The sequence below is a fragment of the Telopea speciosissima genome, chromosome 1, assembly GCF_018873765.1.
Source record: "Telopea speciosissima isolate NSW1024214 ecotype Mountain lineage chromosome 1, Tspe_v1, whole genome shotgun sequence".
NCBI lineage: Eukaryota > Viridiplantae > Streptophyta > Magnoliopsida > Proteales > Proteaceae > Telopea > Telopea speciosissima.
Window position 1 is genome coordinate 20,222,128 of NC_057916.1, and position 18,136 is coordinate 20,240,263.

The 18,136-nt window shown below is 37.3% G+C and overlaps 1 protein-coding gene and 1 long non-coding RNA gene across 6 annotated transcripts in view; one reads left to right on the forward strand and one right to left on the reverse strand.

The window, feature by feature from the left end:
- Positions 1-2,581: 2,581 nt before the first annotated feature.
- LOC122639118 (protein DETOXIFICATION 20-like) overlaps positions 2,582-18,136 on the forward strand; it is a 28,694-nt gene continuing 13,139 nt past the window's right edge. For 2 of the 5 annotated variants that reach the window (XM_043831958.1, XM_043831971.1), the window contains exons 1-2: positions 15,326-15,781; positions 15,886-16,427. In XM_043831958.1, coding sequence (XP_043687893.1) covers positions 15,536-15,781; positions 15,886-16,427 — 788 coding nt within the window. In that variant the 5' untranslated portion in view covers positions 15,326-15,535. Of the gene's footprint in view, positions 2,600-6,321; positions 6,601-6,702; positions 7,236-9,165; positions 9,253-9,370; positions 9,428-9,520; positions 9,760-10,254; positions 10,374-10,572; positions 10,660-10,882; positions 11,236-15,325; positions 15,782-15,885; positions 16,428-18,136 lie in introns of those variants that run through there. The other 3 variants (XM_043831967.1, XM_043831950.1, XM_043831964.1) reach the window with 3 other exon arrangements.
- LOC122639178 lies at positions 6,943-16,336 on the reverse strand. The gene is made up of 2 exons (XR_006329486.1): positions 16,218-16,336; positions 6,943-7,034 (listed from the first exon to the last, which is right to left on the reverse strand). It is a non-coding gene; the product is annotated as an uncharacterized LOC122639178 (long non-coding RNA).

The window sequence follows — 18,136 nt, forward strand, 5'->3', positions numbered from 1 at the left end:
TAAAGGGAAGGGAAGTGAAAATTTATAAACTTAAAAAGAAACTTTGGTAATCATTATCAAACATGATTGTATAAACTGCTTAAATTTCTTGTCATATTCAATGATGATGTTTTATAGATATAATTTCATTTAATTTTCAAATCTAAGGGATTTTAGATGCAATGTAAAATGAATTTTTATAACCAAATATGAATGATTTGGAATTAGTAATATAATCATGTTGGATAATGATTACCAAAGTTTTCTTTTTAGGTTAAAAGTTTTACTTTCCTTCCCTTTAGTTTCTTTTGCAACCAAATGGAACCTATTCTCTTTGTATTCTCGGTGTTAGACCAAATTGTCTAAACTTGATTCTTCCAAGCTTCATGACTTTCCATTACCAAATAGGTTTTAGTTCAGTTCCAAAGAGTATTAGTGTAATATGATTTAGATCCAGACCAAATCCTGCCTTGGTTCTGAAATTCAATACTCATACCGAACCTATATGATTTTGGCTAGAGTTGACATTGAGTTATTGTCTATGAACATAATATTCAGTAATGATGTTTTATAGATATAATTTTTATTCTATTTTTTTAAATCTAAAGGATTTAGATGCAGAGTAAAATGAATTTTTATAGCCAAATATGAATGATTTTGAATTAGTCAATTAGTAATATAATCATGTTGGACAATAATTACCAAAATTTCCTTTTTACGTTTAAAAATTTTCATTATCTTCCCTTTAGTTTTTTCTTACAACCAAACGGAGCCATAATTCAATACATGGTATACTATACAAGTCACAGTGGGTTTCTTAATTTGTCACATGGCCGGCCACCCAATCTAGAGGGCGACCCACATACCCCAACCATCATACTAGAGAGATCAATCCTCCACGGAGGATAAATCGATTTATCGTAAATCTAAGTTGCTTGGGCCGTTAATTTAACCATATTAGTACCTCTTAAGATCAATACCAAAATAATATCGAGAAAGTTTTTCTCCCCCATGTGTAAAGGAAAAATACCCCCATCTAGGATCATTTACTCTACCCCTTATTAGACGAAGCCAAAACTACCTTCCCTTATAATAATGCCTATCCTACCATCAGAATGATTCATATGGTCAATGGATTCTCTTTCACCGTGGGTGAATAGAAATTAGGTACAAATAATATTATCCCATTCCTGCCCTTGAATTTACTCGGTTTCAGCCTAAGACAGGCCCACAAAAGCCAGGCCCAAAACCTAATCTAGCAACACTAAACCCTAATAGGACTGCAGGTGGATATAGGGGTGTCAAAAGTTGCCGCGAATCGATGTAACCATACAGAGCCAACCAAAACCAGCCCAAACCAAAACCGATATAAACTTATTGGATCATGTTTTTAGATTGAGGTATTACAATACCAAACCCATACTGAGCTGCAAACAAACTGATAAGATACCAAACCGATCTTAGAAAACCGGATTGAAACAATTCTTAGACCGATAATAAATCGATACCCCAGCTTGAAATTCATTAAAAAACACATCTTTTTTTCATACTTATGATTATATTTAGATGGAAAACTAACCCCAAACTGAACCGTACTAGTGGCAAACCGATAAGAGAAACCAAAAAGCAAATTGAACCCAAACAAAAACTGAACTGAAACGGTGCGCCCTTTATTGAATAATGTTTTGGATTCATTTTTACAAAACTGATGAAACCGAATCAAAATCGATGCAAACCCATCGATTGACACCCATAGCCCTACTCTTGGACATTTGAGATCGATTCTCTCTTGAAAGACTCAAATCACCAGTCACACTCAGCCCATTAGCCGGGTAGCAACAAAATTTCTTCTCGTTTTGGTCCCCCGTTCATCATTGAAGATGCTTTGTACATCATCGGATGGTGGATTTGGATCCTCTACTTTTGAGCTGTTCCTACTTTCGTGTGTTCTACGGCAAAGCGAAAAAGACCACCTTACCCCGCTCGAACAGGGGTAAGGCCATATTTTTGTCACCTTGCTATTTCTGAGACGCAAACAGCAGTAGAAGACCCCGACGCATGGTGATGGTGATGGTGATGGTGATGGCACTTCCATGATGAAGCGAAGTGATGAAGAGGTCTGAGGTTTGAATATCTCAACTATGTTTACTTTGGACCGTTCACTCTTGCGCTAAGGACGACTTTGAAGGCCTCACAGCTACTGATAATCTAGTGGTGAACTGAGGCATATCAAAGTTCTATAACAGTAAGTCTTATCCAACTAACGTTCTAAGTACCGTCAATCCACAACTTCAATTATATTAAAAGGCATGTATAAATAGTTGTAGTTATCGAACAGACTCTTTTGGGGATCGAAGTCATATATTATATATTTGTAGTATATAGCTTTGAAGCTTATCCTTCAGTAGTGAGTTATCTTCCTTTTTTACTTCTTCTTCTTCGTTAGTCTTTCTGGCTATATATATATATATATATATCCAGAACTACTTAGCTCTCATTTTAATGATCATTGTCATTGCTACAGATGATGAATGAGATTTTCCAACCGGCGAATTAGAATCCAAGGGGATCTAGCTACATATCCATTGACTTCAATATTCTGATTTCTTTATACATAAGAGGTGTGTATTAATTGAGTGTTATTTCCGCAATCCATGTCTATATATGCTTATTGTTGAAATTTGAATCTTTTTCCTTACTAGTTACTACTACTTCTGCTTATATATATCTTACTTGTCTGTTTCCTTCATTCTAAGTTGTAGTTTGCTTCTTATACTCAGCCATTAGGGTCCATTTGGGTGTTATGAAAACCCTGAGCTAAGGTGCCTTTATACCTAGCGACTAGAGTTATTGATCATAATAATAACCCTATCATGTTTGGGTTTCAATCAGAAGAACTCATATTCGGGATTGAATTGAGTGGTTGGAGAACCAAATTATTACAAAGGTCGATAATACGGATATGAATTTGGACCCAGCCATCTCACCCTCCGTTCATGAGGTGTGAGGACCTTTTTTTTTCTTTTTTTTTCTTTTTTTTTTGAGGGTGGAGGGTGGGGGGTGGTGGGAGGGGAGGGGAAGGGGGAGAGGAATGGAGACCACACCCCATGAACGGAGTGAGATAGGTTGGGGTGGTTACCTATAGGGATAAGGAAATGCCCCTAACCAGGACCAGAGTATGCTTCCCTCCACCCATAGAGGACGATTTACCGACCATTCTAGGGATTAAAAATTCTTCGTAGGATTTTAGTATATTCCAAAATACCCTCTTGATACCTTTTTCCTGTCTCATCTGCATCCCATTCACCGTTAGTGAAGGGACTCTGGGTTTTTTTAGTTTAACGTAACAAAAGCAAATAAAGTAAATAGCTTAGGAAAACAATTTTACGGGAAAAAAAGGCTGATGTTCTCTATGCCGCAGTGTAGCTTGCACCAAGACACATGGGCTGGATATCCCTGCCATTCAGGGGGTAGGGTGGTCTTTTTGCCCACAAAGAGAACATTTGGCCTCAAAAAAAAAAAAACAAGGATAAAGAACAAACCTAGAAAGTTACGCAGGTTTATGAAAAAATACAAAAATAATAATAAGACAAAACCATCTACGCAGCAGGTCGTGATCCCGTTTGGAAAATAGTCATCTTTTACGTAAGCTGTTTTGCTACCATGTCTCTGCTACCTGACTTTTCTCCGTTATTTTTTTTTTTGGGTTTTTTTCCTTCCTTCAAAACTTTTCCGGCCATGAGTGAATGTGTTATAAGACTCAGACCACACTGGCTAGCCGGACCGGGTCTATCCACTGCTCAATTTCCCCATTTGTAAACTAATAATTCACCTTACAAATAGAATTATTAAAATGGTTAAAAAAGTATTCATGTCCCTAACTGCTCTTGTTCTGGCTGAATCGGATGGATTGGGTTCGGATTTGGTAGGTTTATGATGCTTAATGGGATGGATATTTTGGGCCAGGCTGGGATTGGGTTTAACACGTGGGCTACTGGCGGCTATAAGAGTTTAGTGGAGCCCATTTAATAGTTGGGTTAGCCTGATCGGGTTCCGGTGGGCTGAATAATGATGGGCTTAAAATTACCTAATTAGTTGCAGGCCGCCAAGTTCATTACGTAGGTAGCTAGGCTACCAGGCCTAAGGAAAAGGCTCGGTACGCGGTTATACGCTTCTAGAGTGGCCAACATGTGTCTTCCTCTCTCTTCCTCTTTTGAAAAAAAACCCTTTGTCCTTCTATATCCTGGTATGCCGCTAATTTACCAAAAGTTGGCTGCATGTCTAACTTTCTCCCATAATAATAATAATAATAATAATAATAACAATAAGGGAAGTAGTTTTCTGTCCAAGAGTGTGGCCTACGCCAACACTCCCATGTGTCTATGTCTCTCCTCCTCAAAACGAAAGGACAGATATGTATTTTCATATGGGAAAGAGAAAGATAGATTCATGGGAGTGTTGGCATATGCCAGACTCAAGGGCTGAGTTGCTTTTCCTAAATAATAATAGATTCTTATAACCTTTCTAACCCTTATATTGAATTGATTTAGGCCCAAGTAGATCAACTAATTTTTCGAAAGAACTACATCAATTTAGTGAATTGAAACCCAATCCAAATGAAAGTAACAAGTTTATAGTGATGATTGGACCAATTAAAGAATTAATCTAAATTGACTAAAATTTTTATGGGAGAAATATAGGCAAGCCACAAGGGTGCCCAACATGTGTTCGTCATTCTTTGTCCCCTTCTTTTGAAGAAGAACCCCTTGCCCTCCTGTGTCTAGCCCTATGATTGGTGTATGTCGTTAGTTTATCGAAAGCTAATGGTATGCCTAACCCTCTCCCATTTTGGGTAGAGGTTGGACATGCTGGTGCTGTGTGCCTAACCTATGTCTGTCTCTCACCCAAATCCCACCTCCTATGGAAATGACCCCCCTATCCTCCCCATTCCACCATCTCCATTGGGCACAATCGGTAACTCCAGGAAAGCCAACATCTTGCCCAACCCTCTCTCATTTGTTTTATGGTATTTGTAATTTCATAAAACTTCTTTTTTATGGTAGTCTTTGCTTCATCATTTTCATCTATTTCTTTTTTATGAGTCCAAATTCATTCAATGTATGCCCACTTGGGCCTTGGCTTGACAGTTTGACAATTCTCGTTTAAGAGCTTGCTCGAAGTTTGATCAGTGATTCAACTCCTCTCAATGCACAACAATGCTTGACATTATGCATCACTTTATTAATAATAGTATAATAGAAAAATGTTCTTAATTCATAGGGGAGCCTAGACATAATGGCGGGTAAAATCATCACCACGCCCCCATGAAAGATAGAAATTCTTCCCCCCAAAATGGCAGTGGACACGTAGCCCTGCGCTCCCCGCATAGATTTACTACTTTTCAATAAGTGTGATCCCTGCGTTAGTGGGCCTGTGTTGGCCCCTATAGTGACACCACGCACTGTTGAGTGTTGTCTTATGCCCTAGAGTTGCATAGAGGTGCATTAATAAAGCAAAACGACAGGACTCATCACATGAAACCGTATATCGCCCCTAAGCATACTTAATGGCAGCTTGCCAGCATGGAGAGACCTGTATGTGTTGTCACCAGCTTCAGTGACAATTAAAATTATCCCATTATTCCAATTGAAACCTACACAACCTTTTCCCGCTTTTTGTTTACCCTTCCGTTCATCCCAAAGTTTTTCTTTGCTTCATCACAGTCTCTCAGTCACTTCAGTTCGTATCTTCCAAAACCATAGTGACTCGCCTTTATTTGATAAACAACAATCACAACGCGAAAACCTCATGGGAGAAGTGAATTTTCAGAAGGGTTTTGGGGAAGAAGCTTTCGCTAGCGCGATCTACGAACAAAGCTGTTCAATTATCAAGATTTGGCCTGGGAAGCCCTTTTCCAAGCTATGATTTATCCATGCTATTTTGCTTTTCTATTACTTTCATCCGATTGAATTCCTATGAGAATTGTTACATCGCATATGCTCGATAACTTATTCTGTTAATTTTTCGCATTTGCATATCGTGTCTCAGAATGATGCTTTCCCATCTCCTTCTCTTCTCTTTTTTGATCTTGATAGTTTGAAAAATTTCATGAACCCATTTGTTGGTTTTTTGGTCTGCCGAGTTTAAAGAGATTGGAAATTCAGAAGATTGATCCTTTTTTTTTTTTTTTAAGTGTGTGGAAATTCATTTAGGTTCCCTACCGGGAGTGGGACTGATCTCATTTAGGCTTTAAATCTGTAATCCCCGCATAAAAACCCTTCAGGATTATGCTATTTTCAGAAACTTACAAATCTATCTCTTCTTTGTTTGTTCATAGCATATCAGGTGCTCAAGTAAAAATAACCACAGTAAAATATGGATAATACAATGGAAGATAAGCTTCTTGGGCCCAAGAAGGAATGTCTAATGGACTTGAAAGGAAGAGTTTGGATTGAATCAAAGAAGCTATGGAGTGTTGCAACTCCTGCTATAATCACAAGATTAACATCATTTGGAATATTGGTGACTACACAGTCATTTATGGGACATGTTGGTGAAACTGAGCTGGCTGCTTATGCGATCATTCAAATCATTCTCGTGCGCTTTGCAAATGGAATATTGGTATGCTTCTAGTCTCTTTGCTATTGTTTCAGTGGCATGGTCATTCCAACATTTATCCACATGCCCCTTTATAATACAGTGGTCACTCTTAATCTTTTGCAGTTAGGAATGTCAAGTGCTCTAGAAACATTATGTGGCCAAGCATTTGGAGCACAGCATTACCACATGATGGGCATCTATTTACAAAGGTCATGGCTTGTTCTTTTTTCTGGTGCAACCATTTTACTCCCTGTTTTCATCTTCACATCACCCATTTTAAGGCTTATAGGTCAGGAAGAAGAGTTATCAGCAGTAGCAGGAAATATTAGCATTTGGTTTATACCCATTATGTACTATTTTGTCTTTACATTTACAATGCAAATGTATTTACAAGCCCAAAGAAAGAACATGATTATTGGATGGTTATCCTGTGCATCATTTGTGGTTCACTTGACCTTATCCTGGCTCTTTGTCTATAAATTGACCTTGGGGACCTTGGGTGCAATGATCATCTCCACATGGTCAATGGTCATTGGGGAGCTCATTTATGTCTTCGGTGGTTGGTGCCCTGAAACATGGAGGGGGTTTTCTAAGCATGCATTTGATGACATTTGGCCTGTCGTCAAACTCTCTGTATCCTCCGGTGTGATGCTTTGGTAAGTATAATTTTACCCTTTCTTTTCATTTCTTTTTTGATTTAAATTCCATGCATTATCTGTTTTGCATTTTTCTATTCTTCCCTTAAACCAATACTCACAACCCACCTAAACAATCCCAATGAGACAATAATAAAGAGAAAAGAAGGAAAAATTGAGGAAAAAGGGGAGGAAATGGGGGGGGGGGGGGGAGAAAGAAAGGAAAATAATGGAAATAGGAAGAAAAACTAGAGAGAGAATGAAAAAATAATTAGAAAATGATGAGAATTTTATGTAGTACTGGTTCCAGTGTTCGAATTAGCCGCCAAAACAAGATCTTTAACTCAAAGGAAAAGTTCAGATTAGGGTGATTTAAGATAACGTAAAATCAGATGGTGTGATGGGACTGGAACTGAGGTTGAGTGTAGATAATTGGGAGGAGAATAAGTGCTGAAATTTTCAGCCAAATCAGGTTGTTAAAACAGTAAATAAGCACAACTACTAGTGACAACAGGAATAAGGGTAAAACAGTAATTTTAAGTACTGAAATTAGGGTTTTGGAGATTGCTATTAGATTGCTGATTTCATTATGAACGAATCTTATATCAGTAGCCTAATCAATTGGTAAAAACAGAATTTAATTTGAGTTATGGATGACCTAAGCACAGGCTCTAATGGTGGTAGGGGTATAATAGGACGAACAGAAATATAACCAGATCCAACCGTCAGAATAAGATCAAACTTGAATCGAGTTCTATATTAGGGTTCTTGAACATATGATTCATATCTCTAGTTGATCTGATTGCTGGTTTGCTTAATCTAAAAACAAAAACCCTTGTATATGAATGTCTAGAATCTAGGGTTCTAGTTGCAGAAAATTAAGTAACACAGTTACTTGTTAATGGCTGTGATCTGAAAATATGAATGATAAGATAACAACCAGATGCAATAGGAGAGCAAGAACACAAGATAGATCTACCTGGGCATCACACCGCAAGGTTTGGATCAGACACTAATACTTTCTTCCTTGATCACATACAAGGAATCCTTGATCAAACACAAGGTTTCTTCACCAATGGAGAAGAGGAGCAGCAATAGCAGGAACTTTGTTTATAAAATTGTGTACAATGCTTCCCTTGGTCGCCTTGCGTCTGGACACCCTCCAATGCCTTGGGTCTTCTAGATGCAGTGACAACTATGATTTGGACGACTGAAACCGGACCGAACTAAACGTTTGACACCCCTAGGTGCTTGGTGGCTATGCATCCTCTGACTACTTTGCGTCGCCGTGTCGCCATGACAACTATTATAATCTATAATCATTTAAATTAGTGCCCTTTCAAATGAAAACAATTTATTTCAAAACCTACCCACAGAGCAATAATATTTGATTTGATATCCATTCAAAGTAGGACTAGTAAACATGATGAATGGATTTTAAAAAAGTCACAGACCTCTTGCTTATCAAAGAGGGGGGGGGGGGGGGGAGAGGAAAGTGACATAACTCTTACTCTTCATATCATAGAGTTGGTTACATCCCTTCTGGGGAAAGAAAGATAAATATATAGAAGCATTTCGGGCGACAATTTATTAGCATAGCAACTGGACAAATATATTTTCTTGCCGACCATTGGAAGCAATCTTTAGGAACATGGGGGGGGGGTGTTAATGCATTTTTCCAAAAAAGAAAAAAAAATGTCCATTGCAAATTTTGTGCGATGTAACTGTGAAGGTCCTTTCTGCTATATTTAATTGTAGTTATAGATAGGAAAACTTTATATTTTGAGCAGCTTAATTGAATCCAACCATCATGTCTTTCATCTTCGATTTTAACTGCCATTAGGAGCCAAATAAAAGTTAATTTTTTCTAAGTTATTGTCAATGGTTCCATGCAAGAGTTTATTTTTTGAAACATTGCTGATTCTTTATAATTTTTCCTCTTTCTTGGCAGCTTAGAGTTATGGTACAATGCAGTGCTAGTGTTATTGGCGGGCTACATGAAAAATGCTACTATTGCCATATCTGCCTTCTCTATCTGGTAAGATTGACTGGGCAATGTCTTCTCTTTTAATATTTATTTCACGCTTCTTATTTTTCTTTCTTCTCTAAGAATCTTTGAATAACCTAGATACTTTCGAATAAATATGAACTTGCAGCCTCAACATCACTGCTTGGGAGTTCATGATACCCCTTGGTTTCTTAAGTGGAGCTTGGTATGGCTTTAATAACTGACCATCTATAAGTTTCCTCTTAGGTCCCTTCTCCATTTTAAAAGTATTTAGTGCATGTCCTTTTTGTTATTACAGTGTGCGTGTTGCAAATGAATTGGGGAGTGGAAATGCAGAAGCTGCAAAATTTGCCATTAAAGTCAACTTAAGTACTTCATTGTCTCTTGGTGTGCTATTTTCGGTTCTGTTTTTGGTATTTCGTCACGTGTTATCCTATGCATTTACAAGCAGCACAGAGGTGGCCAGAGCTGTATCGAGCCTCTCCATTCTACTTTCTTTGTCAGTCTTGCTCAATAGTGTGCAGCCAGTGCTCTCAGGCAAGCCTTACTTTCTCGTCTTGCTAACTATTGAAATTTTTTCTGTAATTTAAACCATACCATGTTATGAGATTCCTCCATCTAGTATCCAATTGATGGTTTGTATCATCAATCTCTGATACAACAAATTGCCCCTAAAGAACCAACAATAACCAAACCCTGTACTTTCATCAAATTCTGTAGTATGTGACCTGTTTGTATTATACTTTCATTTTGTTCTTGTTTTGAAGTAGTTCTGTGGATGGTCTTATCCACCTTAATCCTACTTGAGGAGTTTACTTCAGGATTCTTTGCGTTATCATCAATACGATCACTCTTTATCCAGGAAGAAAAAAAAAAAAAAAAAACTGAAAACTCCCTGGCAAATGATTGCTGCAGCCAAGAAATCAAATTGACTTGGGTATTCAAAATGAATGTTGGCTACTCAATTTCCTTTGAGGAATAATAATTAGGTTAGCCATTTTGCTTTATCTTCTTATCTGATATTGTGAACAGGGGTGGCTATTGGTGCTGGTTGGCAATCTGTGGTGGCATATGTCAACCTTGGTTGCTACTATATAGTAGGGATTCCTATAGGAGTTTTGCTCGGTTATGTTGCAAAACTTGATGTTAAGGTAAGAAGCTATTTTCCAGCTCTAAAGCTCTGATAATATTGTTCTCTGTTTCCATAGTGATCCAATTGTTAATCATGTTGTAATTGAGTCTCAAATATTGGTCCCATCATGCTATCGTAATGGCTTTCGAAGGTTCCCCATGTTACTTCTCTAATAATAAATACTGTTCTTGTACTCACTGGTTCCTTATTTGTCCTAGGGTATCTGGATTGGAATGATGTGTGGGGTTGCATTGCAAACTCTCGTGCTTCTTTGGATCACTTGGAAAACTGATTGGGACGCTCAGGTACAAAACACAGTACATGTCAAGTTATATAAAGATGAAGTTTGGGTGTGTTTGCTATATACAGTATCTCAATTAGTGATTCTCTCATTCTCATAGCCAAGTATATACAACAAAATTCTATTCATTGATGGAAGATAAGTTAGCATTTTCTTCTGACTGCACATTTTCCCTGCAGTATTTAGGTTTTTTTAGTTGGTAGATGACTAATAATTTATGCTTGCAGGTGGAAAAGGCATCACAACGTTTAAATAGGTGGTTTTTGGCACCTTCTCACGAGAATGATGAGAACACATGCCATGCTTGATGAGAGAGTGAGCCCCCATTTTTCAACGCTGTATGCAGAGGAGAATTTAATTACTCGAGAAAAAATTTAAGTCAAATTTGTGATTTTCATTGTTTAGGTTCAGTATTGCCTTGTATAAAACTCTACTGATTTTATCCTACCATAGGCATCAATGGGAAGCTAGTGTAGGGTAAGCCCTAATGAAGCTTTCCCTTTTACAGGCAAATAATTTGACTTGAATTTCTTTTATATTTTTTTGCCTCCTAAGCATAAATCTGCTCATCTAATTCGTTTCATAATTTAGTATATGAATTTGTAATCTATTTGCCTAATTTAAGGGCCTTCTCGTCGCTTGATGTGATATTTATTTCAAGCTCGGGCTGCCATTGTGAAGATGTGGGTTTGAAATAATGCTGAAGGATAGGACCAACCTCAGTCCACCCCTCCAGGGCACTCAAAGTGGGACTTGCAATGAGTGACAGCCCTTGGCCCCCCTCACCAAAAAAGACAGCATGCAGATTAAACTAAACAAATGGATAGAAAATCAAATGCTAAGATTGTATGACTTTTAAGTGCATTTAGCAAAGGTTCTCTGATTATATTGATAGGAATTTATTGCTAAGATGGAATATTAGTGGAAGCTTTCCCTTATAAGATATATATGGGGTCCTAGTTCAGCAGTTCTCTGAATTGGGTTAGTTTGAGAAACATATAAATTCTAAAATGTACTTGTATCATGTCTTTCCACACACACAATTTTTCTCATATAGAAAGTGAGATTCTAACCCTAGAACAGATTTGCAATTTGTATAAGAATGAAGATGACTGTGGTTTGGTTCATTGTTCTAACTCTACCTATTCTATTCCAGGGCATGGATGGATGACTGCAATGTTTAGAAAATGGTGATGAGATGCTGCTTCTCTGCACTATTACTCGCCTTTTTCTTCTCCTTGCCCTTGCAATAGACCTTCAAATTCCCATGCCATGCATGGGCTATAAGTTCAGAAAGAATTTTAACAGGAACAAAATTAAGAAATGCAAATATGTTACTGTAAAGTGATGAGTTGAAACATTTTTATTACATAGAAATATATCATTCTCTACTGTTTGATGGTTGAATGATGCTCATATTTACGGCTGAGTCTTCTTAAACTGACGAAATAAGCACAACCATTTGAATCCATTTGATCATCCCGATATGCTGAAAATTACATTGAAATATTTGGAAAAGTATTTTATCATCTCAAAACACACAATATTTCAATTGAAGTTCCAAGTTTCAGCTTCAATGGTTATTCATTTCCTTGCAATGGAACTTCAACCTCTCAGTCAGTCATAAACTAAATTACTCTCTAAAATATTGAACTTTGAAAAAATATCTTACTAACCATTTCTTGTGAAAGTCAAGGATTGTAATTTACCTTGATACTTATAAATGAGTGGATATCAAAATTCTACAACTGTCAGTCTTCTCTAGCTAACATTCCAAAGACTGTAGTCCAACACTTCAACTACTTAGAAGGCATGAAAAGTTGTAGTCATTGAACGGACTGTTGCGAAGGCACACATTATATATTTGTATAGCTTAGAAACTGCTCAGTGAGTACTTATCTTCCTTATTCCCTTTCTTCTTCATTCTTCTTCTTCTACTACTACTACTACTACTACTACTACTAATTCTTCTCTTATATGCTCTCTTTTGATGATCATTGTGCATTGCTACAGAGGATAAGTGGGATATCATGAGGACATGGTTTCAACCGTCGAATTGGAATCCAAGGGGACCGATCCATTGACTTCAATATTCTGATTTCTTTGTACAGAACACAGGTGTGTATTAATTGAGTGTATATATGTATGCTTATTGTTTGAATCCTTCTCCTTATTAGTTACTACTTCTGCTGTTATATCTTACTTATCTGCTTCCTTCTAAGCTGTAGTTTGCTGCTTGCGTACTATGACATACGGGTCCGTTTAGGTGCCGTGAAAACACTGAGCTAGGGTGCCTTTATACCCAACATTTGGTTAGCAAACATTACATAGAGCCATGTTTGGGTGTCCAGAAATATAAAGTTTCTGATGGCACAATAAGAACAGAAATGTATGTTTTTACCTGAAGACTGGAGTTGCTGAATATAATTGGGTTTCAATCAGAAGAGTCCATATTCTGGATTGGATGGAGTAGTTGGAGAACCAAATTATTAACATGGTCAATCATAAGGAAATGCCCTTTAACGGACCAGAGCTTGTCTCTTTCCTGAGAGGGCTATACTAATATTATAAAAAAAAAGACAAATTATAAGACAAAACCTTGTTATTATTATACTTTTTTATTTGGGTGTCTTTTTTGCAGTTGTTAGAAGTATGGACCAAAAATCTTCACCGAAAAAAGAAGTATGGACAGTAAAATCTTTAGATTGTGGTCTTTGCTATTTCATTTTCATCTATTTTTTTTACGAGTCTTGAAGACCATACGGTCAGAATAAGAGAGAGAAATGACACTGTGGATCTCACAAGGGAAGTATTATAATCTTTTTCTTTTTTTTATTTTCATAATTTTTTTTTAGATTGTAGTCTGTGCTTCATCATTTTCATCGATTTCTTTTATATGAGTCTAAATCCACTCAGTCTTACCGGGTAAAAAAAAATAAAAAAAAATCCACTCCATGTACTGCCATCTGTCTTATGCTCTATCAATGTGGGATACTACTCTCCGAGTAGAGGAACCAGATTCAGGACTTATTTTTTTCCCCCTTATGGGCATATATTAATAGATCACTTCCAAAAAAAAAAAGAAAAAAAAACCCTAAACCACCTACTCATACATGAACACTTAATATACACGATGACACTTGAGAAAATAATCTTCTACAATTCCCTAAAACTGTGTAGAGTGTGGTAGCTCGGGTTGAAGATGTGGACATGTGACTACTCCGATATCCAATGGTGTCAAGTTTAAGAAAAAACAAATGGAAATCAATACACATGGACTGTTAGATGTTCGAGCTGTCACATGTCAACATTTTTACCCTAAATTGACAGGATCTTTTTCCCCCAAATTGTGGCACTATACAATTCAAGAAATTGGCCTTGACCTTTTGATGTCATAAATAGTCCTCAAAAGTATTTTAAACGGCAGCATGGAGGTGCATTTATGAAAGCAAAATTACATGAATCATCATGAGACGTGAGAGCATGGAGGAGCGTTCATAGAAATAAAAGGACATGAGTCATCATGAAATCATTTATGTCTTATAAACATTTAGTGGGAGTATGGAGGAGCGAACATTTATGGAAGCAAAATGACATGACTCATCATGAAACTATATTCTATCAAAAAAAAAATAAAAAAAATCATGAAACTGTATATAGGTTTAGGACATAAACGGATTTGGCTCTTCTCCGGTGCTCTTATCTACCAGTGAGGAGCAGTGACGCCTTTACTGGTTGACGCGTGGCTGTAGAGAAATGAACGGCTTGGATTTTATCTACTGTGCTACTCATAACACACAACTTTTTATCTACCCATGTCACACAAATTTCACCCATCGGTCAACGGCTAACCCCATGACTAACTACCATATGGTCCGTGGTGGATTAAAATTTGTTGATGGGTCTGTCACCAATAGCGGTGACAACTAAAATTATCTATTCCAATTGAAACATATACTACCTTTTCCCGCTTCTTGTTTACCCTTCTGTTCTCTTCCCACAGTTTTTTTTCTCCCAAATAGTTAGTCATTCCAGTTACCAACTCCCAAAACCGTAGTCACTCGTCTTAAAAATTCAATCACGACGCGAGAACCTCATGGGAGTCTCAATCGAATCACGCAGAAGAAGTCTGAATTTTCAGAAGGCTCGGAGGGGGGGGGGGTGAAGAAGCTTTCCCTAACGCGACCTACGAACCGAGCGGTTCAATTATCAAGATTTGGCCTGGGAAGACCTATTCCGCGTTATGATTTATCTATGCTATTTTGTTTTTCTATTAATTTCTTCCGATTGAATGTCTATGAGAATTGTTACATCACATATGCTCGATAACTTATTCTGTTAATATTTGGCATTTGCATATCGTGTCTCAGTACTATGCTTTCCCAGCTCGTTCTTTCTTCTTTTTGATCTTGATAGTTTGAACATTTATCATGAACCCATTTGTTTTTTGTGGTCTGCCTAAAGAGATTGGAAATTCAGAAGGTTGATTTTTTTTTTGTGGGGGGGGGGGGGGGTTGGTTAGATCGCTATGGTATTCTAATGAATAATTACTTGTATTATTTCCACTAATGGGGATTCCCAGTGGATATGTATACATTTGATTACACTTTTAATTGTTAAAAACTTTCATTCTATTTCATCTGCTGTTATTACATGCCACCATATTTGCAAAATTTCATTTATGTGGAGAACCATCCTCATTTAGGTTCCCTACTGGGACTGATCTCATTTAGGTTACTGCATTATAGATTTAAATCTGAGATCCCAGCATAAAAACCCCCCTTCAAGATTATGGTATTTTCAGAAACTTACAAATCTATCTCTTCTTTGTTTATTCATGAACATATCAGGTGCTCAAGTGAAAATAACCACAGTAAAATATGTATAATACAATGGAAGATAAGCTTCTTGGGCCTGAGAAGGAATGTGTAATGGACTTGAAAGGAAGAGTTTGGATTGAATCAAAGAAGCTATGGATTGTTTCAACTCCTGCTATAATCACAAGATTAACATCATTTGGAATATTGGTGACTACACAGTCATTTATGGGACATATTGGTGAAACTGAGCTTGCTGCATATGCAATCATCCAGATCATTTTCATTCGCTTTGCAAATGGAATATTGGTATGCTTCTAGTCTCTTTGCTATTGTTTCAGTGGCATTGTCATTCCAACATTTATACACCTGCCCCTTTATAACTAATACTGGTCACTCTTAATCTTTTGCAGTTAGGAATGGCAAGTGCTCTAGAAACATTATGTGGCCAAGCATTTGGAGCACAGCATTACCATATGATGGGCATCTATTTACAAAGGTCATGGCTTGTTCTTCTTGCAAGTGCAACCATTTTGGTCCCTGTTTTCATCTTCACATCACCCATTTTAAGGCTTATAGGTCAGGAAGAAGAGTTATCAGCAGTAGCAGGAAATATTAGCATTTGGTTTATACCCATAATATACTATTTTGTCTTTTCATTTACAATGCAAATGTACTTGCAAGCCCAACAAAAGAACATGATTATTGGATGGTTATCCAGTATTTCATTTGTGGTTCACTTGACCTTATCCTGGCTCTTTGTCTATAAATTGAACTTGGGGATACCTGGTGCCATGGGTGCAATGATCATCTCTACATGGTCAATGGTGATTGGGGAACTCATTTATGTATTTGGTGGTTGGTGCCCTGAAACATGGAGCGGGTTTTCTATGCATGCATTTGCTGACATTTGGCCAGTTGTCAAACTCTCTGTATCCTCCGGCGTGATGCTTTGGTAAGTATAATTTCACCATTTCTTTTCATTTCTTTCTCCATTTAAATTACATGCATCATCTGTTTTGCCTTTTTCTTTTCTTCCCTAAAACCAATACTCACATCCCACCTAAACAATCCCAATGAGACAAAAATAAAGAAAAAAAGAAGGAAAAATGAGGAAAAGTGGGGAACAGGAAGGAAAAGAAGGGAAATAAAGAAAGAAGAAGTAGTAGCAATTAATACTACCGCTGGAAAGATTGCAGCGGCAGAAAGAAGAACAGAGACAGAAGTAGCAGCAGCCACAGCAGTCGCCACTACTACAGGCCACCAGCACCCCCATAAAGGGACCTACCTGGTGTAGCTGTTGCGTCCAGATTTTTCTATTACATCATCTGTGCTTGGGATCAAATCCAATGAATCTTCCAGCATTGACATGGCTGGAAGAGGGAAAAGGTTCTCTGAGCCGATCGCGAAGGGTACACTAGCACCATCTCTTTCTATCTCTTTCCTCCTCACATGAAATGACCTCTCTGCCCCCTTATTTAGGGAACAGTTCATCATTGATGCACTTTCATATGCCGCTTGCCCAGAGAATCCTCTTCCCTTCTTTAAATATTATATTGTTATTTTTATTTTTATGAATGAAGGTAAATATGTTCTTAGTTTACATATAATTTTTTTTTTTGCTAATTTAAAGTTAAAGAGACTAAGTTTATATTACACAAGAGGCACTCGTTAAAATTAAAATAAAAATAAGAAATATTTTACATTTAAACAACCATTTTATATGTAATGCCCTAGTCGCCTAGGTGCAGGGCTGTTAAAATCCATTCCGAATCAGTTGGACCGGCTGGAACCGACCGAAAAACCTAGACCAGACCGAAACCGAACCTTTGTCGGGTGGTTCAGATTTGGGTTTTTGGAAACTGGTACAAAACCGAAACCAAAAACTGGAAAAAACTTGTTTGTTTCCCATCGGTATTTATATATATATATATGAAAAATTGAAACGAACGGTACGAACCTGATAATAGATCAATAAGCTAACCAGATAATGCTCAAAACTGAAGCAAACTGAAACCAAATCTCACCATAACGGTTTGGCTTCAGTATGATCCAATACAGGCCCAAAAACCGATTCTGACTGACCGAAACCGAACCAAACCGACCATTTGACATCCTTAGATGCTTGGTGCCTATGCACCTTCCAACCACTTAGCGCCGCTGTGTCACCATGACAACTATTATAATCTATAATCATTTTAATCAGAGTCCTTTTAAATGAAAACAGTATATTTAAAAACCTACTCATTGAGCGATACTGTCTGATTTGATATCCATTAAATTTGGACTAGTAAAGGACATACCTCTGGTGGACTATTGCTGGTGCTGTTGTCATTGTTGTCAACATAGTCAGTTGAGCAACACATTCACACAGATGGCATTGTGAGCAGAGTCATAACAGTGATACAGTTTTTGGTACAATGTGGCAGTTGATGTTATACCCCACCCAAACTAAGCCGGGTTTATGTGACTGAATGTCATTGATATTCCTATAATCCACCAGGATCACAGTTACAGTGGTTCTACTCACAGTTAAATCACAAGAATTAAATAATCATTTGCAGCGGAAGAACAAATATATATACTATGACTATCAAAATATCAGAATTTAAGTGATAAGATAATTACAATATCATAATTCTCAGCTTTACAACTCTTTCCATA